Source organism: Styela clava, chromosome 13 (genome assembly GCF_964204865.1).
Source record: "Styela clava chromosome 13, kaStyClav1.hap1.2, whole genome shotgun sequence".
Classification (NCBI taxonomy): Eukaryota; Metazoa; Chordata; class Ascidiacea; order Stolidobranchia; family Styelidae; genus Styela; species Styela clava.
Genome location: NC_135262.1, coordinates 17,569,865 through 17,596,801, shown reverse-complemented (window position 1 = coordinate 17,596,801; position 26,937 = coordinate 17,569,865). Strand labels below are relative to the sequence as shown.

General features: G+C 35.9%; 3 protein-coding genes and 1 pseudogene across 3 annotated transcripts; 3 read left to right on the top strand and 1 right to left on the bottom strand.

Moving 5' to 3' along the window:
* Positions 1-1,295: 1,295 nt before the first annotated feature.
* LOC120333341 (uncharacterized) lies at positions 1,296-4,919 on the bottom strand. Its single transcript, XM_039400742.2, has 7 exons — positions 3,983-4,919; positions 3,635-3,833; positions 3,437-3,567; positions 3,092-3,238; positions 2,435-2,672; positions 1,928-2,061; positions 1,296-1,669 (listed from the first exon to the last, which is right to left on the bottom strand). Exons 1-7 carry the CDS (start codon positions 4,062-4,064, stop codon positions 1,593-1,595), a joined length of 1,008 nt encoding a protein of 335 aa, XP_039256676.2. The 5' UTR covers positions 4,065-4,919; the 3' UTR covers positions 1,296-1,592.
* A 3,866-nt stretch (positions 4,920-8,785) lies between these two features.
* Positions 8,786-15,321, top strand: LOC120332931 (uncharacterized). Its single transcript, XM_078119000.1, has 7 exons — positions 8,786-8,943; positions 9,731-9,929; positions 10,453-10,583; positions 10,944-11,090; positions 11,272-11,509; positions 11,639-11,772; positions 15,174-15,321. The coding sequence occupies exons 1-7, from the start codon at positions 8,862-8,864 to the stop codon at positions 15,230-15,232; spliced, it is 990 nt and encodes a 329-aa protein (XP_077975126.1). The 5' UTR covers positions 8,786-8,861; the 3' UTR covers positions 15,233-15,321.
* A 1,003-nt stretch (positions 15,322-16,324) lies between these two features.
* On the top strand, positions 16,325-26,910 carry LOC120333206 (uncharacterized). The gene is made up of 7 exons (XM_039400577.2): positions 16,325-16,592; positions 17,635-17,757; positions 18,986-19,096; positions 19,614-19,778; positions 22,885-22,976; positions 25,327-25,516; positions 25,791-26,910. The coding sequence occupies exons 1-7, from the start codon at positions 16,544-16,546 to the stop codon at positions 26,381-26,383; spliced, it is 1,323 nt and encodes a 440-aa protein (XP_039256511.2). The 5' UTR covers positions 16,325-16,543; the 3' UTR covers positions 26,384-26,910.
* On the top strand, positions 19,791-21,911 carry LOC144431283 (uncharacterized; annotated as a pseudogene).
* Positions 26,911-26,937: the final 27 nt, after the last annotated feature.

Genomic DNA, 26,937 nt, shown 5'->3' with positions numbered 1-26,937 from the left:
CGCAAGTTTTCGGCATAGCACTCTCTTCCAGTCAATTACTTTCCTGATCAGGTTCTGCCCTTTTCTACTGAGGACGAAATGGAGAACAAATTGCCCTAAGAAATTTTAAAAGCATGTTACGCACTAGATAAAATACGTTGGCAGAGTACCAAAACAAAAATATTGCCTAAGGGCATAAAGGTTAAGAACACTGAATTTTCTAGAGAGCTGGAGGATGTGAGTATAAATAAAATATAAAAGAAAAACATGAGAGCAATGCTCAAATATACGGACACCAAATTCAAACGCCCAACCATAGCCTTTGTGACTTATAAGAAAATACGCTATCGTTTTTTTCGGAAGCTTCAAATCGAAATTGCAAATCAAATCATGATTTTTCTGTTGCGCAAAATAGTCAGTCCATGGCCGATACAGGTAATAACAAGGATTTGCCGTAATAATTCCATTATTTTCAAAGTAACTCGCCGTTGCGTCTACTTACAATACAATAAAAATAATATTGCTTTGAAATGAACAATCTGCGTACATCAAAATATATGGTAATAATGGTATACTGTCCGATTATATTTAGAACTGATTCGCATTTTTGCGATCTTGGTAATATGTTAAATTTGAGCCGCTCAAGATTATTTTCAAGACATTGCCGTTAGCAAAATTACAAGATATACGATAAAATTTTACACTATTGCATTGATTAGTTTTATAGCATCATCACAATAAAGAAGAAGTGTGCAATATCGCCAACTTTGAGAATCGCTGGTATAAACAACAAACTTTTAGATTCGAAAAAAAGGACTCAGAGGAAATTTGAACATAGCTATTTATAGGAAACCGACATTTTCATGACATTTTCACACATAGGCATCTTTACCCATGGGTATTTATCCGTGGGTGCAAATGTACGCGGGTGCAATCGTTCAGGGGTGCAAATGTCCGCGGGTGCGAATGTATGTAGGTGCAAATGTCCGCGGGTGCAATTGTCTGTGGGTACGATTGTCCGTATGTGCAAATATCTGTGGGTACAAATGTTCGTTGGTGCAAACTATATGTTGATTTTAAACTCTGCGAGTGCAAATGTCCATGAGTGCAAAAGTATAAAGTGCAAATGTACATGGGTGCAAAGACGTTGGAGCCGTTTTTGAAAGTTTGATTATTATGTAATATCTTATAATTCCTATGTAAATGATACATCGCCGGTGGCAGGCAGGCATGGTCACCTCTCAAACGACGAGGTAATGATTTTTAAGCACTCTGCTAAACGATAATACAACTGTAACACATGTTAAAACATATGCTTAAACTATTAGGATGAAAATATTTATTGATACACTACAGAAAATACAAGCACAAAACAAAATAACTTTAGTCATAAAATATGACAGCACACGGAAAATGAAACGTGAATCTTGATTTTGTCACTTTTCAATTTTTATGTGTGGGAGAGCATAATAAATTGCTTGAAATTTTTCATATTTACAAAATCTAATGGAAAGATTTGTCGCGGCGAAATTGATGAAAATCCATAATAAAAATAGAGGAATGTTCCTTTTTAACTCGTTCGAATTCTGATTTATTTGTTCTGCAATTTCCTGTTACTTTGGATTCTTCGATTTGCAGGTCCATGGCTTGTGTGGCTTACATGAAGGAACGTAACCTTTTGGTACAGGATCTAAATGAAAACACAATCATAACAAACTAAATATATAAGTGAGATAATAGCAGTCAACCCAGAGAAGTTATCCAGACATTGTCTCACTCATATTATACAATGGTCCTCATTATAACGATTGGATATATATGTATTTACGTGTAGGTAGGTGTCAATGCAGCTGTTACAAACAAGTTTTCTAAATGCTTTGCATATCTGGATTTAGTACATGGGTATTAATATTTGAAAACGTTAGTAAATCTGACATAAACACACTACCTGGTTTTTGACAGGTGAATTGCGGCGATCCGACATCCAGGTATGCAGCCCCATGAAGACGCATCAAACGAGAAGTCAACTGAGACAAAGTTTCGTCCGGGTCTGGATATATTCCTAACGTTTTTGATAGCTCCCTGCACAAACCACAAAAACATGAATAAAGTTGAACTCCCATATTGGAAATTGATTTGACGGTACTGCCGTAGTATGTGCAACAAGATGGCGGACACCGGAACGTAGTATGTGTATCAGGTTAGGGTTAGGCCATAATTTCAGGTACAAAAACTACGGGAGTCACTCGGCTAGTGCCCGAACTTGTAATATAATTAAGATAAGGAAAATTGGAATAAAATCATGGCCCAACCCTAACCTGGTACACATACTATGTTCAGATATCCGCCATCTTGTTGCACATACTACGGGAGCGCCGATTTGACAACTATCATAAACAACCAAATAGAGTTTCACGAGAAAAATTGGTGTAAGAAATGCAAAAACGTAGCATACCTGCAACGCCATTTATCGGGGTTTTCTCCTTCATTTCTTGTTTTCCATAAACTAAGTATCGTATGTGAAGTTAAACTTTTGTTCTCAATGTACACTTCCCCAGCACGAGTGGTAATCATGTTTTTCATTATGTAATCTCTCATTTTTAAAAGCACATTATCGAGTTTTGTCGCGTTGTAAGCAGGATTTTTCATCAGGCGCAGGCAATGGGTAGGAGCAAGTAACCTTATGGTATTCACTGAAAAAATCGCAGCATTTTGCCGGTTACTGTCATTGTTAAAACTGTCAAACTCAATTGTAGAGAGATGAATTTATACCATGCTGAATTTTTATTACTATAGTTCATAAATTTGTTATTTTTAATTAAAAATAATTACAAACTGTCAGATGTGCCAATATGTAGATTCAGTAGTAAAAACTGGGTAATACTTAAAGAAATGTTTGGCATATAAGTATAGCCTTTAATTGAAAAGAAACAAATCAGAAATGATCTGCGCGCATTGCGTTATGGAATACATTGGTTGCATTCTTAGATAGGTTTGTTTTATATATTATCGCCTTTTTAACTGGACGTAGTATATCATTCGAAACAGAAATTGTCAAATTTGGGATATAAACTTTTGAACGCGACTCATATTGTATGAATTTTTTACTCACTAAGATAATTTGAATCTCCGAAACTTCCGTCTTCATTTTGTCCAGATATAAATTTTTCAAACAACCAATTTTCAATCGGGTATCCACTAACACATACCGAACCAATCCCAATGGAAAACATTCCGTATCCGATCGCTGGAAAACGAGCTGTATAACGTTAAAAAGGTTTAACAGGTTAAAATTACAGTATTTTATTGTATTGTAATTATCATAGAGACATTCCAAAAATATTTATTTAGACCTATTTGTTTTATATCGTCGATAAAATGAGGTAAAAAAGCTATCGCATGTCTCGATCAAAAGTTTTTAAAGAGTTGTTTTGACGTGTTTGAAGTTAATATTTACTGTTATTCGGAAATTGTAGTTTTAGTTCTTCCGATACGTTTTTCACAGGATCTATTCCTCCGACGTCTCTTTCATTCATGCACAAAGATTTTATAGCAATAATATTCTCTGCTTTTTGTCTCAACGTCATTCTAAAAACAATTTTTGGATTAATTTCCGATTTTTGTTGTTACTAGATATAGCTTTTGATATAAATACCTGTGAAAATTCTTCTTCATTTTTCTCACAATAGATCTTGCTGTTTTTTGACGACCGAAAAACATTTTTGGAACACTAACTTGGAAGACAATAGGCGTTGTAACCGCATCCCATGTCCAATCAGATTTTCGCCTTGCCATCAAACGTTTCACAATTTCTTTGGTCGCAAGACGAACGTCTTTTTCGGATTGCGGATCTCCTAAGAAGATCATATTGAAATAATTTATCTTTTATTTAATGATGATGCTTTGGTATATTTTTAAAGATTTATTTCATGAACCTTTTCAACCGATCTCATCAACTGATATTTAATTATTAGTATTAGTATTACTTTAAAATTCCACCCACCACATATTGAAGTTGCATTAGCGGATGAGCAAAATGTCGCCACAACTATTAATGTAACTAAAATAATATAAGTCAACTTCATCTTCTTAGGTTCCCTTGGCTTCTTCTTACTTGTCGGAATTTCACACAAATGATTCAAAACAGAAAATTCTCTTATATATTATATTCCGTCTGTATTTATTATCTTTCGTAGTCATCAGCAGACGCGTAAATTTGACGAGTCATTTTTAAAGCACGACCATTATTAAAAAAATGTTTATGAAATCGTACACGATGCATATATAAAAATAAACCGTTTGGTCACGATAGAGGCGATTTGTTGATACGATAAGGTGATCAAAATGAATTTGTATATAACGTCCTTCTGATACCTGGCGTTTCAGAAACCTTTGAGATTAGCACCTCATCGGTGAAAATTTTGGCGACGATGTTTCATCAAACATTGCAATCGATACAATGATTTGGACTTTTTGCTTCACTATGAACTCAAATTGAAATTAAAAAAAAATGTTCAGATCTATTTGTCAACTCAAACGTATACTCATTTGTAAATTATTACTTTGTGATTATTGAAAAATCATCATTTCAATCATACAGACGGTATCTGAATAACGATAAAGAGGTCGTGAGATAATGATTGGGGAAAGAATTATTTTTTGCATCTTTTCTCAAATGGGTGTGTTTTGTCCTTATCAAGTCATAAAACGTGGCATAGTTTACCATGGGCGCATCAGCAAATTAAATTCAACAGCAGTTTGTTGCCCGTCATACAACTTCAATAATCAGTATGGAGAAAAGCATTAGCATTAACAGGAATATATATATGAATATAAGAATAAAATTCTAACCATGATAGGTAACTTCGCGACTTTTCATAATGAATTTAAACAAAAAAAATCATTTTTTTCTAAAACATTGGAAGTATTGATAATTGTGTTTTCTGTATAGATTAATAGTATTTTAGCATGGCATCTCCAAAATGATATATTTAAAAAGTATTGAAAATAAACATTACATGTCACTGTAGCATACTGCGAATTTCCGGCAATTACAGCCTTTCATTGGACTCTTTTGCCTCAAATATCTCTGCCAACATATCTGTCAGGATAATCCTAAATGCACAATAAATAGTTTATTACTTAGCACTATTATGGTCGAAAGTTGTCGAAAGATATTTTCGTACATTACACGCTAAATTTTCTGCATGAAAAGCATTTCACGTTTCTTGTCGTCTAGTAGTGAATATAGTATAAAGACCACGCCTATAGGTTTTGTGAGGTTTCAAAAATCTCCACATACAGTTTAAACGTCACGTTATTTTGATATATATACTTATGATGACGATACCAATATGAATGTGATAAAAATCTTGGGAATCATCGATTTTACGTAAAGTGTTTACGAATTCATTTAAATGAAATATGCTATCATGAAGTTTATCACTATATTTTTCATATATTTGATTATTTATGACCCGCGATATTCGTCCGTCATGAGTTTTATTGTTATCGAATTTTGAATTATTTGTTATTGCTTTTTTGTCACTGTTATTTACATATTGAATACTTGACTCCAGTGGGTAGACTTGCAATTTGATCCCACGCTTGAAATAAGACCCTCCACTTTCCCGCTTCGCCGACGTCTTCATCAAGTTTTAAAGGCGACCCGACAAGAGCTCAGGAATATTACCCTATTAGGACTATGATTTTTTTCTTTTCATCCCCCCTGCGAATTTTGGGCAAACAAAAACCATGCATAATATTATTTGTTCAAAGAGAATTGTTTTAAAATAATTGTTTTGAATCAAGTTTTTTTTTTGCCTCTTTGTTCAAAATGGCTGTACTATTTGATTTTTTTTATTAAATAGGTTGAAGAAAAATGGGTGTAAAAACTTGCCAAGCGCTTCCTATTTGCAATAAATCTTTCAAAACGCTACAAATATCGATATAGGCTCATGCACACCTTCTCAAGCTGTAGTTCAGTGGTTGGCGCAGTAAGACGCAACCGATAAGTCATTATGTGAATGACCCTGCTGCGATGAAACCATAACCGAACAGTATTAACCGTAGAATCGCCATCATTTTATGAGAAAAATGTCAATACATGAACTCGAAATTCATATTATGGCGTCATAACAGATTAGTTGTGGCGTATTTGCATCAGAGGACTCTTACAATTAACAAAAGCTAGGCTAGGGCGTCTCATCGTTTATATCAGTAGATTACCGCCGATATAACCATATTCTTCATTATCGCAACCCACTCGTTTTGCCGAAGGACTGCACTTGATCTAATTGCTTTTGTAGGTTGCTCGCGAGCTAATTTTCATGATTTTTCTTACTCAAGACGTTCCTCTGATATCTCGGCTAAACATTCCGGGTAAAGTCTTATGACTTTGGTTGAAATACAAACGTGGCGATAAATGTACGCAATAGTAAGAGTCAAAATAAAAAATTTTCCTCACATTTTTGAAATTGTAAATCCGGCTGCGTGTGCAGCTGCCAGATTGTAACGTTTTGGCGTAGTTTCGCGGCGATGCAAGGGATATTTCGATGAAAAGTACAAAAAATACAGAAAAAAAATTGATTTAAAACAAGCCCTTGTTTTAAAACACGATGTTTTTTTTTAGAATTGATAAAAAACAAAACCCTACATAATATTGTAAAATTAAACCGTAGAACGAACAAATATAATTCTGCCATAAAAGAAAAATAAATATATTAATATGACAATTTCGGACTACAGTATCGGATTCGTTGCCAGCCTGTAGAAATGCCAATACGTCAGCCTAAAGCAGAACGATTGGCTTAGTGTTATATATCACCGCCAACAAATTGGTGTAGAACGTTTTGACACATGAAAAATTGTTTATGGGTAATCACACAAAGTCAGGCAATGTGAGATTTGACGTTTTCGATATGTTGTTTTTTTTGCCAAATAAATTCCAACGCAAACGGCATTTTTGTATTGAGAATTTAGGAGCCAATCGTTATATTTTGATTATAGTTTTGATACAGGTTTTTTCTTATTTTAATTAAAATAGTGAATAGCAAAACAATACAAATTCATACCATTGTCATCATGTCATTTGTTAAATATAATCCTATATACCGGTTTGTCTATGCATAGACGTTGGGTTAATCCAATTAATTTTCGCCGTGTTAATGTTTGAAACAAAGAAACCTACTGTTGTGACAACAATACAAATGATAGTCTAGCAATTGTACGCCAAAAAATAGCTTGATGTTTACTTCAGACTCAAGACCATAATGAGGGTGGCTTGCAAATGAAATCGGGATTTTGTTTTCCTCTGGTTATCTCATTCAGTGATTAGTGCGTCAAAATAATGTCCCGGTTCGGACCGGATTGATTGCTTGCGTGGATTAAATTTGTTCTGTAATTAGCCTCTTTGATCACCATTACTGATGAGTAACATTCAAAACGATGGCGGCCAAAATACATACTAGATTTTTAGCTGGCTGTTAGCTGTTTGAAATTCACTAACCTCGCCATATGTAAATGCTGTCATGTAATTAGGCGGCATATACGCAAAGAGCCATTATCTACGAACCCACTTACATTTGCACACGGGACAATTGCACTTGCCTACTTTTGCACCCACGAACATTGCATCTATACATTTCCACAAGCAGATTTTTGCACCAACATACAGATTGCACCCATGAACATTCGCACCCATGAACATTTGCACCCATTGACATTTGCACCCATGGATATTTGCGCCCATGGACGTTTCCACCCACCTACATTTGCACCCAAACACCTTTGCTCCTACGGACATTTGCATCTTGCATATTTGCCCCCGCGGACATTTGCGCCAGTGTACTCACGCACATTTGAACCCACAAACATTTGTACCCTGGTACTTTTGCACCCGCGTACATTTGCTCTCACGTACTTTTTACCCACATACTTTTGCACCCGCGTACATTTACACCGACGTACAATTGTACCCGCGTACATTTGCACCCGCAGATATTCGCATCTATTGCACCCGTGGAATTTTGCACTCTTAAACATATATACACACCCATGGATACCACTCTTTGAAGTAAAAAAAGGTTCTATTTTCATTTGCGCCGAAATAGCGACACCCTAATGCTATGAATAGTAATGAAGACGAACTCGAACGAATTTTCTTGTTGTGTGACGTTTTCCTATCACAGCAGGAAGTACACGCTTGAATGTAAGTGATTTTTTATCACTTCCAAATGGCATATTATGTTCATTCTTATATTGCTGCGTATGAAATTAGCTTTTATTTCAAGCAAGACCATAACAAACATTCCAGACATCATTGCAAAACGTCTGAAATTTTGCGCATGCATTAATCAGAGCGAAAAATGTTTATTACAAGTGAGTCTGATAAGCATCGGTGCATTCCCACTTCACACCGATGCAAATTGGCACATTTTTTTCTATTGTGACATGGACAGATGTTACAAAAGTAGGGAATAATACACCACGTGTGCAGGGTAGCAGCCATTCGTCAATTTTGTAAAATTCACTCATGTATAGTCATATAAACAAATTGAACTAAACAGAAATAAATTGAAATAAACTGGTTAATTCAACTCGTTTCTAACCTAACTGTCGTGCTTCAATTTTTCAGATCATACAACACTGGTGATTAACATTATATATTACATTGCCCGAAGATACATAACATACATAAAGCCAGTATACTCGGAATTTAAGATAAAGATTTTTTTAGCCGTTGAGCAGTTTTTAAAATGGATTAGCATTGAAGTGGTTTCAGGTATTGTGATGGGAGCAGGTCGCCACATAGTTCTCTACATAAAGACTATAAGATATATACGATATTCGATATAATTAGCTCTAGAAGTAGTGGACACAATATGAAGTTGTTGATATTAACGCTAATATTGGTGCTTGTCGCCCTAGCTTTTGGCTCCGTGGACGATTCTGCGACAGTTTGCGGTGAGTTTGAATTTCTTTTTAATTAGCAATTGAGCCTGAATCCGGGTTTGGTTTGAGGCTAGGTTTCCTATTTGTGTCGAAATGTGATTCTAAGCTGTCAATTATGAAAAAAAGGGTTGACAAATGTTATGAATCGTCTTGTTTATTCTAGTGGGTTATTTGGTATTATTTTAGCCTGCTTCAGAGAATCATATACATATATATACCGTAAGTAAGAATGTTTGTGTCCAGTTGGTGTTCTAATTTAGGTTCATGTTATTTCAAACTCTGTGTCAAACTATATATCATTGCTTCCAGTGGAGCATTTGAAAATTTACACGAGTTTATGAGAACCTACATAATTTGAACTTAGAGATGTTTATATGCTGACGTCGAATGGAATAAGTAAATTTGAATTGCTTGATTAGTCATTAAAGGTTTGAATGTAAAATTCGTACATATTTCAAGAATTCAAAAATAAACTTGTTGGGGCAAGTAAATAAAATAAAATTATATAGTTACTTTATTCAAGTTTGTTTAAAACATGTAAATGAAGGGGATTTTCGTATTTCTAAAAAGGGTAACTAATGTGGGTCTACATGCAACTTTCTACTAATCCATTTCCAAAATACATGGCATTCGCTGAAATAGATTATAGATAAATTAATTCAGTTTCCGTTTTTTAACGCTATTGCTCATTCCAGTTCGTTTTAATCAACATTCTATCTCGTGGCGCGTCACAATTTTGGGAAAAACTACCTAAACATTAGTGAAATTAAAAACAGCAATTTTTGTTTCACATTCTCAGGAGATCCAACTTCGAAAAAAGAGGTGAAACAGGCAACGAAGCAAATTGTTAAAATGCTAATGAAGAATAGAAAACCGGATTGGACGTGGGAAGACTTGACCACGCCAATTATCTTGCAGCTTACGGCGCAAAAAACGTTCTTTGGTCGCGGAAAAACTGCAAATGCTCTTGTGAAAAATATAAAATCAAAGTTCAAAGAGTACAGTAAACTTTTATATTTCACGAATTTTGCTTCGTTAGTGAGTTTTTTTATTTTTTTTTCCTTTGCTCGCGACATAAGAAAATAAACTTTAACAATGCTTTAGTTGAGTTTATTATATACGCAATATGCCAACATGAACTTGATCCAGAAGAAAGAAAATATTTATTACCCTCAAACAATCATTCATTTATGTTTAACGATGTAAAATGTCAAATGCTCTACTAAATAAATACTCCACATATAAAGTAAAGATATTGTTTTGAGCCAGATTGTTGCTATGAAAAAGAAATAATGGGCCTTGTAAATACTCGAGAGAACTTTTTCGAGAGAATTTTGTCGAGCCGGGGTCATTCACTAATCTTCGTTAACAGTTTATGGGATAGTAAACCACTTACTTTCTTGCAAATATCCTTCTGCAAAATGTATACCATTTAATTTGCGTTAATAAAGCATGGCAGAGGGGAAGCATTGCTTATTATCATGGTCATTTCTATTTTACTTCCGTAATATTTTATATAAGAATGACAATGAGACAGAAAGCCGAGCACATCATTTCAGCAAAAAGTATGTGTCTTGATGTCCGTAGTATCGACGGAGTTGACTTCGCTGGAAATGTTTCTGATGAAATAAAGATGCAATTTCCCGATGATGGTAGGCGTTTCATCTATCTGATATGTTAAATATTAAATTCTTTCTACTAGTATAATTGTAACCTATACGAGAACAGGACTAAATCTCGACATTTTTCGTTTGCCTCGAATTTGTTTCATTACACATTTTCGCAGGTTCAATTAATAAATAGAGAATCAGGAGTTTCAATTAAAAATAACAACCGTGATGCAAGTGCAAAAAATACTCTGATTTTTATTTTGAAATTTTTGCGCGCTTCTCATTCTACCATTAATTATTGTTTCCAAATACATCCAATTCGTTTTTGTTCCGATCCATGCGATTTTGATTTGAGCAAACATCAAGTAACTTTGTTTGTTTTTAGTTTTGCCACTTTTTCAGCTCGTTTTCCAACTGTTGGATACGACATGCTATCAATCGGAATTGGATCAGTATGTATTAGCGGTATTCCTTTCGAAGGTTGGTTTGTGAATAGACTCATTGAAGGTCAAAACAAAAACGGCAGTTTTGGAGATTCTGAATTTCTTCGTGAGTTCCTTTAATTTCTTGTAACCGGACGCAATTTATTTTTTGAAATCTGAAACCATTTTTGTATATATGACCCAATTAATAAATTCGTGCAAAATTTTTTTTTTAAATTTTGGTGTATTTAATAATAAAATATTTGAATCACAGAAGGCTAAATGTATTCATTATTCTCTGTTTTTAGAAAATACCATAAAGCTTCTTCCTGCCCTACATTGCCTACTTACAATGCCGAATTCAACGATTAATAAAACCAAACTTAACGAAACTATTTGCGCCATGCGAAATTATGTCATCGAAAATCTATTCAAAATGAAGGACGGACAAATATTAATTGAAAATAAACCTATGACGTCGTTGGCATTGATAGGTCTATGGAAAACAAAACGTGAGGGCGATGATCCCGAAACGTGGAGTTGTAGGTATGTTTCAAATGAAAAAAAAAAGTATACTGTGTTTATTCTAGTTAATTTCCATACTAAATCAACCCTAAATCAACTTTCGTTGTATTGACCAGTACAACAACATAATTGTATTTTTCTTTTTAACAGAAAGCTATCTAATATATTAGGCGTTTACCCGAAACCGGGAGAAACTACATTCGATTTAATTTCAAGATTAATGCGAATAAATGGTGCTGCTTTCTTGGATGTTAGTTCACCAAAATTTCGTTGCCACGAGACCGGTTTGTACAAATTTACACTTTCTTTTCTTATTATCTGATAACGAATTAATGCCCCTAGCATTATCCTTCTGCCACATCAATAATGTGAATTTCTTTGACTTTGATCGTTGTCGCAATTATGCAATATTTGTCTTATTAAAATTTTATCACAGTTTGCACCTTCTCATCAGACTAATTGGTCCACCAGGTTGGGGGATAAAACTCAATTCAGTTGTAATATCGAGGAAATGTGTGTCAAATATTACGATTAAAAGAGTATTCAATGAGCATTGAGGGAAATTTTATTTGAAACTTATTCTAGTAACCTTCAAAATAATAGATACAAGATCATTATTTTCAGTGGCGGCGCGTCAATAGGGCCAACCAATGCCCCGGTTGTTTTTTCGGTATAATAAAAAATATTCGAAAAATACCTCAATATCGGTTGCACAGACTGTCTACACTAGCCATATTCTACCGACATGGTTCATTTTTCGTTCGCAGAGCCTTCGCCGAACGTCGACGGGGCGACGCCAATTTTGCCCCGGTTGCTCATTGTATATCGTATTCTCTCTTTTATCTTCCACTCGCCGCGTTTGTCTCGTTTGTTTTCTGTTTCTTTTACTAAATCATCGGGGCCGATCGGGGCTAGCCCCGAAATTATGACGACACAATGCCGACGTTTCTTACAACAACGTGTTGACATATTCACGCATTCCTTCTCGTTCGTTGGTTGCTTGGAGAGTTGATAGTTTCCTCGCCTTCGTTTTTGTCGCTTGTTTCGCTATTTGAATCAGTTAGAGACCTTTAGTCCATTTGCTTTCGATTTTCCACATTCCTTTTGAGCTCCTCACTTCTTTCCGGCTTCGCATTTCTTAGCCTTAGACCTCATAATGAATAAGGTTGATGCACTACTTCGCACTCCGTTTTCGCAGCTGCCGCTGGAACAAAAATTAGAGGTACAACGTCTTGGGCCTTATCAACCAAAAAATTGTTCACTGGAACAATCCCATGACGGATGAAAGCGTCGGCGTACATTCTGCGCAGAAACTTGGTATAAAAAACACGAATGGTTGTGTTACAGCGAGGACAAAAATGCACTTTTTTGTTTTTATTGCCTACTTTTTGCTACTGCCCGTGACTCACGTTGGTGTAAATTTGGTTTTAGAGATCTTAAACATCTTTCCGAGCGTGCCAGGGATCATCTATCTTCTATGGAGCATCTGGACAATGCAGTAAAATACCGAACATTCGGAAATGTTAATATTGCAGCACAGTTGGATGAAGGACGCGCTGTTTCTATTCGTCGGCACAACCAAAATGTCGAGAAAAACCGCCATGTTCTCGGTCGATTGATAGATGTTTTGAAGGTCATTGGTTGTCACGAGCTGTCCCTCCGTGGGCACGATGAACAGGCTGGCTCTTCTAATAGAGGGGTATTTTTGGATATGGTGGAATACACCACATCCCTAGATACAGTATTGAGAAATCATCTTGATGCCGCAACTGTTTCGAAAGGGACATCCAAGGATATCCAAAAAATGATTTGCTCGACTCAATGTATAAAATTTATTTACAACATTTTGCTCTGGAAATTGAGAATTGCCAGTTCCTTTCGATTCAGTCTGACGAGACAACTGACATCACGTGCGTTTCCCAACTGGCTGTGATTTTTCGGTTTGTGAAAGATGGTAAACCTACCGAGAGATTTCACAGCTTTGTAACAATCGTTGATCGCACGGCTTGCAGGATATCGGCTGTACTGAAAGAAGTGTTACAGCCTTACAACGCGAAGTCAAAATTGATAGCTCAAACTTATGACGGCGCGGCAGTCATGAGTGGGTCGAAACATGGTGTTCAAGTTTATATAAAAGAAGATTTTCCTCATGCGCATTTTTTACATTGTTATGCACACCAATTTAACCTCGTTATTAAAAATATGTGTCTTGATACCCCTCTCGTCCGTATATTTTTTGCAAATGTTTCTGGGTTTTCTTCATTTTTTTCCGTCCCGCCGAAGCGCTCTGACCTCCTTCGCCAGATATGTAGCCGCCGTCTCCCAGCTTGTGCACCAACACGTTGGAACTTCCAATCACGCGTGGTGCAGGGCGTGTCCAAAATTAGGTCTGAGCTCATTGAGTGTTTCAATGGCATTCAGAGCTCTCCGGTTTGGGACGAACGCTCTGTGAGGGAGGCGGCAGGTCTAAAGCGTCTGCTAGAAGATGGTGAGTTTTCATTTTTTCTCGCTCTTTTCTCCACAATATTCTATCACGTGGATGTATTATACGGCGCATTGCAGTCAAGGCTAATGGATGGAGCGTCTGTGCAGTCGTGTACTTCAGACTTCTGCGATGCTGTATCTCGTATCCGGGAAATAATAAAATACGACGACACATGGAGTGCTTCTTTACGCCGCGGGCAAACAACGCAGCGTTTGATTTTGTCTGCAAAGGAATGCTGTGAAATTCTGGTGAATCAAATAGGCGATCGTCTGCGCATTGAACACCTTGCCGCGTTCTCTTTGATGAACCCCAAAAATTTTACAAAATTTGCACGTCAATTTCCCATCTATTTGTTGGCTACTGTCTCCAAATTTTACCCCATGATAATCGTGGGTTATTTGGAAAATGAATTGCGATGTATATACACCAATCAAACTTTTTTGAACATCACATCAACTTGCGCGCTCTATGGGTTCCTCATAGATAACACTCTAGTAACTACCTATGCGGCGTCTGCAAAATTTCTGGACATCATTTTGACGACGCCTATTTCTTCCGCCGACGCAGAGCGAACATTCAGCACGCTGAAGCGTATTAAAACGTATCTCAGAAACACAATGAAGCAAAATAAAGCAAATTCCTTGGCTGTTTTATCCATTCACAGAGACGTTATTTCTGGGATGCATGACTTTAATCAGCGCGTTATTGAGCCTTTTGCTTCCAAGAAACCGCGACGTGTTGCATATATGTTCAAGCAGTAGAAGTCTAGCAGCATATATATCTATGAGTGAGCGACGCATGTCCTTATCTTTGCATTACCTTTCCTTTCTTCATAGTAACGTTTTAAACCTTATTTTAGGTTTTGTCTGCTTTCCCGAAGTTTCTGTTAATATGTCATTGTATTTATCTGGATAAATATTGCCTTTCCTTTTGAAAGAGGTTTCAAAATAAACTATGTCTATATTTATTAATCCCTTGACTTGGACCGGTTTCAAAGACACTTTCTTATCGTTAAAAAATGTCGCTTTTGCCGATTGGTTGTTACCGATGGAATGGTTTTTATACTCATAAAATGATGGGAGAACTTTCAGCGCTCATCCTGTCCCCGTAGATGGGGGTGACTTGGTCCCGCAGTAGCTTGCCCCTGTTGTCAAAATGACCACACGCCGCCACTGATTATTTTGTCCAAACTTATTTTAGATCCTGTACCAGAAGGCTACGTTCCAGGAAATAAATCCGAAAAACTATCAGAACCTTAAGAAGATACTAGAAGACTAGAATGACGCACTATTGTAAATTTATGACAGCCATAATGATTCAATGTTGTATGTTCAATGTTGTATATGTTCTAAAAATCTGAAATAAAAATATTCTCAATCTATAAATGTTTCCCTAAAGTAATAATTTTAGTTTGGCAATTACAAATAAATTCTAAGGGCTGAATATTTTTTCAACCTGTTATGATGAAAAGGAAAATTTGCAGTTAAACGTCCAGTTAAAAAAAAATCCCTAATTTATGAGGGGAGTAGGAGAAATGAAAGGAAGAAGTTCAATACGCAATATCTCTCCTAATTTCATGGGCAAGCCAACCTATAGAAACAAGCAATATTCTATATTACAAGGAATTCCAATTGCGAGTGAATTCAATACGAAACTCATAGTGCTGATACCTGAAATTGCATCATGGTCCTGACGATTTTTTGAGCCAAAATTAATTAACGGCATAGATGCTGAGTGACGAAATTCTTTCAATGCATAAACTAAGAGCGTTGTGAAACTATTTTTACAAGATCTCGCATTCCTTTGGTCAGATCAGTCAGGACGGGTCATCAGAATGACCAAATTGAACGGAACGAAAGGTTGCTATATTCACAGATCAATCTTTGTTTAAATTCGCGTTACTTTTTTTCAAAACTTCTTTTTTTTTGTAGTAATTGGCTTTTAATATAAATATATTAGTAAAAGGTTTCCAATTCAAAATGATTTATTGTCAAGTATTCACCATTTCTAACTATATAATAATAATTAAGTAAGTTGTTGATTGGTTCCATATCATTGATTGACTTGCTGTGATGCAAGTTAAAGCCGTAACAATTTAGCGAGGAATTCGATACACTTTGTCTCTTTCCCAGCATTTCGTTCTAAGTACACAATCTCGTGGCAGAATGCGCGCGATAAGTGTGACTTGGTATTTCGATAATGCAAAAAGTAATCCTTAAAACATTGTACGGGAATGTTATAACCACGCAATTTGACGGCGTATGCGTCTTTACATGTTACTACAAAAGATTTACCTAGCCCGTGATCATTCAGGCGTGGATTTTGTCGTATTATAAAGTGTATAGGTGGCCTCCAGTCACGTCGGCTATGCCTAAACGCGCGAACGTAACTTCAATTGCGTTATTGCTTATGGTTAGGGAGGCGGTGCTTTCATTTATGAATGGCACGTAAATAGGCCGATAGTTTACTATGTACATTTAGACGAATGCGTTGTTTGCCTCGGCGTTAAAGTTTATTCAAGCTACAGTGCAGTGAATTAAAATTCAAAAGTTGGAATACACGAAAGAGAAATGGAATTTTATTTCGTGACAATCCTCTTCCTTATTGGAAAAGTCGCAGGTGAGCAATTATTTCTGTATCACACGATTTAATTTTAGGTTGTGCTGGTGGACGTAGAGGCTTCGATTGCCCCGGAGGCATAATCCTGCAATAGATCTTAATAGATCTTTATTTAATTAGTTCATATCTAGAAGCTTGGGCTGTGATCCATTTTCGCCAAATATTTTTTTTACCTTTCACCTACCTGCCAGCCTATGAGACTATATGCAAACATAATTAAATATTCCCCAGCAAGTCGCAGTATTATTTCTAACCGTTTTCTTCTAATTTAGAGTATAGTTGACCTGATTTTCAATGTGTTAACTGCCTCTCGAAACTTTCAGCTACTTAATTACGTTACATCATACGACTTGTCTATATAAATATGCTTTGCGTAATAATAAATATCCTAGTCTAGGTGCTTACAAATTTATAATACGAATTTATAAATACGAAATAATATATATACTTCTACATTGTTACACACCGCTATTTCAACGTTTGTTCTGCGAACGTTTAGCAGCCTTTAGACGAAATATATTTAAAAAAAGCGTCACCTACAGCATAATAATTTGCGAATCTGATCACTAGCTTACGTTAATCCGAACAACTGAGTTTTCCACAAGTTTTTTAATCGATAAAACTATACGAACCGAGCCATGCTGCGGATAGGATCCAGATGCAACATCAACACGTATCACTGATGGTCAATACCCTTTTCGGTAAATCACACGGTCTAATCCCACCCATTATAGTCGTGCACCGAGCAAAAGTAATATTCCAAAAGTAAGCTCCATCAAACCATAAACCTTGGGGCGTCGGCACCTTACCCGTAGTCATGAGACGATGTGCGATAACCCTACGGATTTCTAATCAGCTCGGCAACGTATGACGTTGAATGCAGCTAATTGTATGTGAACAAAACGCTTTAAAATGATCGTAAATTCATACAATTTATCGTTAATTAAAAAACAATTGCCCCCTCTGACGCTAGGAGCAATATGATCATGCCCACACAAATATTATCTGTAAAGTCAATGTCGAGTTTTCTGATTATTCCCAGGTATAAAGACGGATCCTCTCGTGTTTTGGTCAATGGACACGTATGACGGTGAAACATTGCTGCCCGACTTCGGAGATAAAGATAAATATTCGTGTGATTTGACAAGCTTGGGAAACATGGAGTGTGGGCAAATTTTATGGTTTTTTTACAATTATATTCTGGATTAAACAGTAAAATTCAATAAAAATTGTCTTTATGTCATTAGTTTTATATCAGGTTCAAGGTCGACCGAACTTCTCGTGTCAGTTTTATGGGTGAAATGAATTCTTAGCAAATCGAAGTGCTTGAATTTTTTGTACCATCTTTACTATGGCTTCAATACCCACATTTTATCGTCAGTAACTTGTCTCGATTTGGACGATGCGTTATGTGCTTGAGCCTTGTTGCTAAACTTTTGGATATCTTCTTACTTGAACAATACTGAACCAGATGTTTGTTCATCGTGGCTTGTATTGATGCGGTAGACAGGTCTTTGTCGTTTTTAATATATCGAATTCGTATAGATTGTACAGAAGAATTTTTTATACGTCCACGGCATGTTTACTTAATGGTGTTACCCATTGTTAACCAAAACGCTTAGTCAAACAACAATGTGACCACATTGTTTATGTCTGCGATTCTATACTCCTAGTAGCATTAATAAAATTTTCTAATTATTTACAGTCGGCTGATAATACACTTTGTTCGCTAGTTGTATGATTGTTTTGTACCTACAGTAAGTGTGTTACAAATTACGTGAAATTTATTCACAAACCAATGCATTGCATTCATCATAGAGAAAAATGGTAGCAATTCTGCAATTATAAATTTCACTATGTCGCGATAGATTTTAGGGTATAATAAGTACCTAGTGCGTGCCACTTATAGGTGTGACAAACAGGAAGGATCTGAAGAAATGACAATAAACCTATTCAAATTTGGTGTCACTTTGGTATGCGATCCCACTCGATTACCGTGATCTCATAAAGTCATTTTCATAGAATCCAGTTACTAACTCTAACACTACCGAAAATCAAAATCAAAATTTTTTATCGTCTTATAAATTACAATCTGTCATATTGCGGAATTGTTGACATGTTTTAATTGTTCATACCAATATATTATATATCAGTTACCTATTCTCTCTCTTACTAGTGATTTATCAAACAAACTTTACTCTTTCAAGTATATTAATCAAAATAACAAAATGTGGTATGAATACAATATTAATTCAACATGGGTATAGTTATATTGCTTTCATTTCCGTTTATATGCACGTTACACGCATTGGTAAGCACAATTTGACGTTTATTCATGTTGTTCTTTTGATGGTATGTTGACATGAATCTAGTTTTATTATCGTATTCAATAGATGTTCAAGCGGGAATAAAAGGCAACGCATTACATTTGAACAAAGAAAAAATTGAATTAATTGAAAATATTTGGAAATCCGATTGCATACGAAATCCAGTTGAATGTAAAGGTACTGTAATTATGGTTAAGAATTAATGTAATAACTTGTGTACAATGTTTTACGATTTATAATCTTTTATCACTATTTTGCAAATTCTTAATTCCTAGCCCAAATTTTACTTACGGTTTTCAAAAATGCGGTTTTCAAAGCGCTCTACACCATACGGTTATGAAATATGTATTTGTCTTGTATAATTTCTTGGTGGTTGATAAAAAGCTGTTAAAGCACTGCCCACTATAACTGCTTTTCATTAAATCAATAAATTTTCCAAGTGCAAAATGCCAGTATCATCTCTGTGTGTATCATTATTTTGAACATTTACATGGTGATACTAATTCTATTTGAAAATAAGCATTATAAAACAATAATAAATGTGTGGTTAAATTAGCAATATTAATTAACGCCTGCTACAATTTACAACAGTTAATCTAAGTAGTTCTTCATTTATTTCTATAGAAAGCATAGCAAATTTTTTTTTGATATCAATTTTGCGAAATTAAAAAAAAATATAATTCAATTTGTTCAGATGGATTGACTCTGGCTTTCTGGCTAAACGTAAAGGGATTCACATCACGGCGAAATCAAGTAGTAGTAAGAAGCACAACATCCTACAAAAGCCGACCAGGGATATATATCGGTGGTAACGACAAAGATGAAAACTCACTGTTGTTTTTTGTTCGAACTGCTGAAGGTAACGTGAATACATAAATCCCTTTCACACCAGTTTTTGTGTATTTTCTGCCTTAAATATATACGTAAAACACCAGTTCATGTCCTATGAATGTTATTGCTTGTCCCATCACATCCCAATTTTAGGTTTAGCGTCTACTAAATAGGACTACATGTACGAAGAGATATGCAAAACAACAAAATATACGGACTTTGTTAACTTTATATTCATAACTATTGTACATGTGTCTATCAGCCCCTTCACTAAGTATATTGGTAATGCTATATATATTTTTCTCTTTTTAACTAACAAAAGAGCTATGCTTAAATATATGGACACGAAGACCATAACGAAATGGTTTACATACGGTTTTCTTATCCCATGGGAAATACAAATGTGTGCTGTCCCATCCCATCTCATGAGACGTTTCCGTTTGGGAATCCCATTCCCATGGACAAGCCTGCCGATATAGCATAATGAATAGAATAGGGTTGCCATGTCTGGAATTTAGGGTTAAATTTTTCGTCCGGGGAGAATTTTAAAAAATGCTCAAATGTCCGGAATCCGGAATTTTACTGCATCTGCAATCGTACTGTGCACACTGCTAATACTACGAGGTTGTGTGGAATTATGAGGTAACAGAGCGTTTTCCTTATCAAAGATGTTTACCACTTTCTGATTATTATTATTATTGGACACGTAGTGGACATAACGATCGTTTCAATGTTATGTTGTTGTTGTTGTTGTTCTTGTTCTTTGACACGTTTTTAAAAAGTCGCTTTTCTCTTCGAATACTGGACCAATTGCTTTGAAATTTTCAGTGGTTGAAGATAAAATTTTTCTCCAGAAGGCTATTACTTTTTTTTTTCGCTATGACGTCATCAAAATTATTGCCATTGGGTGGCGCTACGTGTCCATATATTTGAGCATAGCTCTCTTGTTATTCTGAACTTTCTGATTATTATTCGCTGACTATTTTACCCGTTTCGTTGAGCAGCTGCAACTTGCAAGTGTATTTGATAGCAGCTAGTTCCGTGTTAAGTTAGCTTAATACAGAATACCACAAAGCTTTACGTGTGGATTTTTCTGTTTGAATAAGAAGCTAGTCAGGAATTCGGGAACGAAAGTGCTAGTCTCTGAAGTCTTTTGATTCAGTTAGTCTGGTGGTAAATTACTTTGTTTTTTGGAGTATGCATTTTTAGTTGGGTTGTATTTATTGTTAGTAAAAAATATATTATTTCAAATGGCTAATTCTAAACGAAAGTACACATTCACTAACGAGATGCAAGAAAAACATCCATGTTTTAGAAAAGGCTGGAATGATTATGAGGCAGAATGCTTGGTTTGCAAATCAGGAACCTATATATCTGTCGTGCACAATGGTAATGGTGATTTAAACACACATCTGCAATCGGAAAAACATCGCAAACCAGTAAGAGGTGCTGTTGCATCAACGAAAATGACAAATTATTTTGTTACAGCAGGAAGCAAATGCGAAGATGAAATCACTGCCGCAGAAGGCACTCTTGCATTTCACGCTGTTAAGCATCATCGTAGCTTTTTGTCCATGGACTGTACATCTGTTTTACTTAATAGGATTTTCCCTGATTTTTCCCTGATTCTAATGTAGCGAAGAAGTTTAGTAGTGGCCGCACAAAGACAGAAAAAGTTGTTACTAGCGTACTTGCGCAATATTCTATTGATGCTGTTCTGAAAAGTTTTGAAGAAAACGATATCGCGTATTTTGGCGTCGCAACAGATGGCAGCAATCACAATGAACTGAAATTATTTCCTATAATTATTCAATATTTTGACTGGGGGAAAGGTGGTTTGCAATCAAAATTGATTGAGTTTACATACAAGGCAAACGAGACTGCCGACACAATTGCCACTTATGTAAAAGACCCCTTGGAAAAAATGATGCTTTAAAAAAAATGTGTGGCATTTACAGTAGACAACTGCAAATGCCCTATTTAAGAGAATTAGATCTCCAGAAAAATATGCATGGTCAGAAGAGTAAATTTGTAGTGACTTGACTTACACGCGTATCTGTAATTTGTCCTAAGCATGTAATTGCTGTTTTTCCTTTTCGGCACAACCTAATTCTCATTATTATTTTCCACTCTGAAGTTGAGATTTTAGAGAGTGCTCACCCGCCTGGTGTGAGATTCTGCTTGTGACTGAAGACAATACTTTTCATTTCGGTAGCGGGCGCTTTAGAATGAGTATCGTACAGCGTTTGCAGCCTCAGCATTTCGGTAGCGCATATATATGGTCTCGTGAAAATATGAAGCTCATGAAGTATGTGCACCAAGATGGCGCACGACCTGAACATAGTATAGGTTGTGCGCCATCTTGGTACACATACTTCGGGAGCGCCGAAAATACTCATTCACTGTCCGGAATTTAGCTTTTTTAAATATGGTAACCCTGGAATAGAATAAATATGCTTCATGCTTGATATAAATATTTTCGTATAAGTATAAAATAAAACAAGAGAGCAATGCTCAAATACATGGACACGAAAGCGATAACGAAGTATTAAAGTCGCTTTCATATTATCAAAACGCTAGCAAAATCATGCTGCAAAATACACGATGTCATAAAAACGTATCTTACAAATACCGGTGATGATGACGAAAAACGAGTAGCATAGAGTCCAATGGAATTTTTAAAATAATAAAAGTAAGAACTTTTTAGCGACGATTTTCGCAACGACAACAAGAAAAAGTAGATTACAAACATCACCAACAAAACAATCTGTTGGCCCACCGTGTACGAAAATTTTTTTCCCCAATGTTATGCTGTTTCCTTGCTCCACGTTGTAACATATAAAGCAGCGACGTTGATAGTAAAATGGCCTTCATTTTAATATACGATTCTTTAGTTTCGGATAAATAAATTAACGCTGAATAAATTTCATACGCTGAAGATGAATTCGATTTAAAAATAAGACAGCACGTTGAGAAAATATGAATAGCAAATCTCCAATGAATATTAATTGATTCTACAAAATCTTCGTGCACTAGTTTAATAATAAGGAAGAAATGACTCGTTTTCATTGAGTAAATTATTTTTATTCCACATTCGTTCACCCATATTTATAGATATTTTTTTTCCTTTTTAGGTGAACAATACGAAGCTAACCTACAACGAACTCTTGTTATGAGTAGATGGACTCATGTTGCTATGAGTTGGAACAACCATACTGGAATACAGGTATTAACAAATTTAGATATGAATGTCGGAAAAACTAAGTATTGTTTCTAAACAAGGTAGGGCTTGTTTAAAAGCTCAAATCGAATAGATCCTGAATGAATGAAAATATGAGGTTTATGTTCTCACAAAAATGCAATGCACGATTTTTAAATCCGGCATAAAGTGAGCTGTTTTTGTCTCAGATTATTTTGCAATGACTTTATTTATTAAAGTTTGAAGCGAGTTGAATGAATGATTTGGGGGTGAATGGTGTATCATCCTAGTTGAAACACAAATGAAAGACGAGTAGTCCCACAATAGATATGTATACACCCGCCCTTAAAGTATAATACTGTATTGATGTAATCTACACCGGTGGTTCCCAACCGCCGATCCGGTGCCGGTCCGCGGGAAATTTCATTTTGTTGTTTTTCTACCGTCGCTTTACCGAAGCCGAAACGACGAAGTTACGTTGATTTATTACGCAATTCCTCTCCTGTCCTCATATTGCTGTTTGATACGATCGGTATGGCCCGGCGACGTCTTGACGCCGAGTAATCACACTTTTCGCTTCCGATTCATCGCGAAAGCGCTCCGTCAAATCTCGCAAGATTCAAAACCTGCAAATCAGCATGCGTGCTTTTCCCATTCTGCATGCTTTTCTTGATTAATAAGTCGAAGTTACGTTGGTTTATTACGCAATTTCGGTTCCGCCGTCATATTGGTGTTTGATAAGTGCGGTATTAATTGCCCGGCGACGTCTTGGCTCCGAGTAATCACATTTTTCGCTTCCGATTTATCGCGAAAGCGCTCCGCCAAATCTCGCAAGTATCAGAAACCTGAAAATCAGCATGTGTGCTTTTTCCGTTCCGCATGCTTTTCTCGATTAATTAATATCACCAGGCTTGTCTATGGGATGGGATGGGACAGCACACATTTGTATTTCCCATGGGACACGAAAACCATATGATTTTCAGAGAAATGATGGTAAAACATTTCGTTATGGAATTCGTGTTCACATATTTAAGCATAGCTCTCTTGTAAGTTATGAAGAGCTACATATATTCAGCGTTAACAATATACTTAGTGAAGGAGCTGATGGACACATTTACAATGGGTATGAATATAAAATTAACAAAGTCCGCAAATTTTGTTGTTTTGCATATCTCTTCGTACATGTAGGCCTATTTAGTAGAAGCTAAACCTAAATTTAACAATTTTTATCAAATATCAATGGGAATCCCATGGGATGGGATGGGACAGAAAAAAATGTCCCATGGGTAGACCTGAATATTACCATCCAAATAAAAGGTTATGAATATTTCCTTGTTCAAACCAGAAAACTGTCAAGAACAGTATAATATTCCAGAGCTTCATTATGACACCCAGTGAGATATGAACTTGTTGCGACCCTGCAGGTGGTCACGAAACGCAAAACAAAAGCGGGGGCCGCTGAGATATTTTCCGGGTGATGCACAGCAGGATTTTGAGCCTGGTGCCAAGTTAGCAACGACTTTATCATTGTAATATAAATTCATTTTGTTTGGGGCGTCGATCAACTGCAGAGGGATTGATAAAATGAACCCGATGAAACCTCTACTTTACAGTCCAGGTTTATAAATGAATCATTGTCACAATTCATTCTTGAGCTCTCTTGATAACGAATACCTATCGCTAAGCAATCGAGTAATCAAACTGTTGTCCGAATTTTCAACCAGTTACTTCTAGCTTTAATTAAAACGAAGCAAATAAATTGACTGCGTGAGCCGCTGCAGATCTACGTGTTGCAAAACCTTTATTTCATGCCTCGTTCGCAATCCTGTATTGGAATGAAATGGAAGCAAAATTCTCACTGGAGTTAATTGTGTTTGTAGATGATTTGGCATGCACATGTTTTTTATGTGATTGTGTGCCTTTTCTACGTATAATGGGTGCCCAGCACTGTATTTTATTACGCAAATATATGTTATTATTTTATGTTCCACCCATTTCAATTTTTGGCCGGCACATTATTTGATAGTTTTTCCTCACATGAAATGTTATTAAATGTACCCTTTTTCTCTAAAAGCATAGCGATTGTCCGACATTACGCAAAATATGTTATTATTTTCTGTTTCACTCATTTCAATTTTTGCCGGTCCGGGAGTACATTTTATTTCATTTTACCGGTCCGCCACCAGAGTAGAAAAGTTGGGAACCACTGATCTACACCATTTAAACTTGTGTATTATCCTTTATATCTCCCCTTACTTCATTATATCAAATTACCACTCAGTCGCATTTTACTTTCATGTTTCCTTAGACTTTGCAAAGCGCTTACATACTTCTTCTAATTCATACCACTACATAAACATGCGATTCATGTATGCAGGTGTCCATCAACGGTACCCTGCTTCATCAAAATGAGTATACTGACACGCCTTCTGTCAAAGACGTACGTCGATCATATCCCATGAGGGTAGATTTTGTTGTTGGCGATATTCTTGGACCAATTTTTTCTCTTGACGAGTTTTGGATTTTTTATCAAAATATTTCAGCCGAGGAAATTCTCAGTTTGTATGGTGAGGACGATTTCAAAATAAATTCAATCCTATATTTAACTTATTCCAATAATCATCCACATAATAAATATGAACGTTGAATAAGAGAGAAAAAGAGAGCCAGTATCAATTAAATTACTTATCTCATTCCGATGTATTTCGAGTCAATCTGAAAAAAGAATGCTGTCATGCAAGGAGGATTTTTCATTTCCGTTTCTTCTTCGTGGGAAAGTTATTGATCAGAATTCGGGCATCAAAGTCATCATCCTCCAAAAAAAATTATTTTTCGTTTCAGAAAATGCTATAGCAGAAGAAACAGCTAAATCAATTTCCAGTACAACCTCAACCACGGAACAGACACCAGGGCCTAGAACTACTACAGCGCAGTCATCAACTACATCATATAACATACCAACTAATGTAACAGTCGAGGTGTTATGGACCAGTACATCTAAAACCATGCCAGTTCTAACTGAGATACCTAAAACGTACAATGCAACAAGAAAAAGCATAGTTCTACCTGGCACTACTAAATACTATATCAACGAAAAGGTTACTACTAGTTTCGTTCCAAACGACTTTTCTCCGCAGTATACAAATGTCAGTATTTTTGAAAATCAAACTAGAGAAAATGTTGTACAAGTAACAGAAATACGAACTACCGCCAGTACAACTACTACAACCAGACCATGGCGCACTTCATACAATGGTTGGTTTTACTCGCAGACTTGGTTTCATGTTGTTATCATATGTAGCTTTCTGCTTTTGCTAGCGGTATCAATTTGGTTATGTGTGGTGCATTGTTGCGTACCAGCATGTGAAAAGGAGAAAGAATTGAAGCAATCGTTAGCCAATACGGAAGACCAAGTCTTAGAAGCGTTGGTTTGACAAAACTATTCACTAACACTCAAAAATGACTAAAACTCGAACTGACTGCATTAATTTTTGAGTTTTTCCTCGAGATATACCGGTGTTTCCACATATTGATCTAGATGTGCCATGTATGGTCCATAGGTTAGCATCGCAAATTGACCGTATAAGCTTCAAACTTTTGTGTTGGATTTAAATTGTACTGCGATAAGTTTTGTTATGCATACTTCACAATAGCAATTGAATCTGACAGCAATATGTTGTTCGGTCTAACAACGAACGACCTAAAATTGGTGAGGCGCTGTTAGTTTAATATCAAAGTAGAAAGGCTGCACAATTTTGCGCTCACAAATAAAATGTGTATGTTATGTAACGGTACTTGCAACAAATAATGTGTATAGGCTAAAGTCCTCCAATATTTTATCATCACACTTTTCTATGCTTATCGATATACAAAATTTGCAAGCTTTGATTCATTCTACCTCTCCGTATAATTTAATTGAATACAATATGAAACATTTGCACATTAAAACGAATATCTCATATTTGTGCTTATTACCTACTTGACTTAT

Excerpts from the sequence above, each read along its gene's own strand:
- LOC120333341 (XM_039400742.2), bottom strand. The coding sequence starts at position 4,064 with ATGAAGTTGACTTATATTATTTTAGTTACATTAATAGTTGTGGCGACA. Across the intron at positions 3,834-3,982 it reads TAATGCAACTTCAATATGTG|GAGATCCGCAATCCGAAAAA; the intron begins GTGGGTGGAATT and ends TGATCTTCTTAG. Across the intron at positions 3,568-3,634 it reads ATGAAGAAGAATTTTCACAG|AATGACGTTGAGACAAAAAG; the intron begins GTATTTATATCA and ends AATTGTTTTTAG.
- LOC120332931 (XM_078119000.1), top strand. The coding sequence starts at position 8,862 with ATGAAGTTGTTGATATTAACGCTAATATTGGTGCTTGTCGCCCTAGCT. Across the intron at positions 9,930-10,452 it reads ATAAAATCAAAGTTCAAAGA|AATGACAATGAGACAGAAAG; the intron begins GTACAGTAAACT and ends ATTTTATATAAG. Across the intron at positions 11,091-11,271 it reads TGGAGATTCTGAATTTCTTC|AAAATACCATAAAGCTTCTT; the intron begins GTGAGTTCCTTT and ends CTCTGTTTTTAG.
- LOC120333206 (XM_039400577.2), top strand. The coding sequence starts at position 16,544 with ATGGAATTTTATTTCGTGACAATCCTCTTCCTTATTGGAAAAGTCGCA. Across the intron at positions 22,977-25,326 it reads ACAACCATACTGGAATACAG|GTGTCCATCAACGGTACCCT; the intron begins GTATTAACAAAT and ends TCATGTATGCAG. Across the intron at positions 25,517-25,790 it reads GGAAATTCTCAGTTTGTATG|AAAATGCTATAGCAGAAGAA; the intron begins GTGAGGACGATT and ends TTTTCGTTTCAG.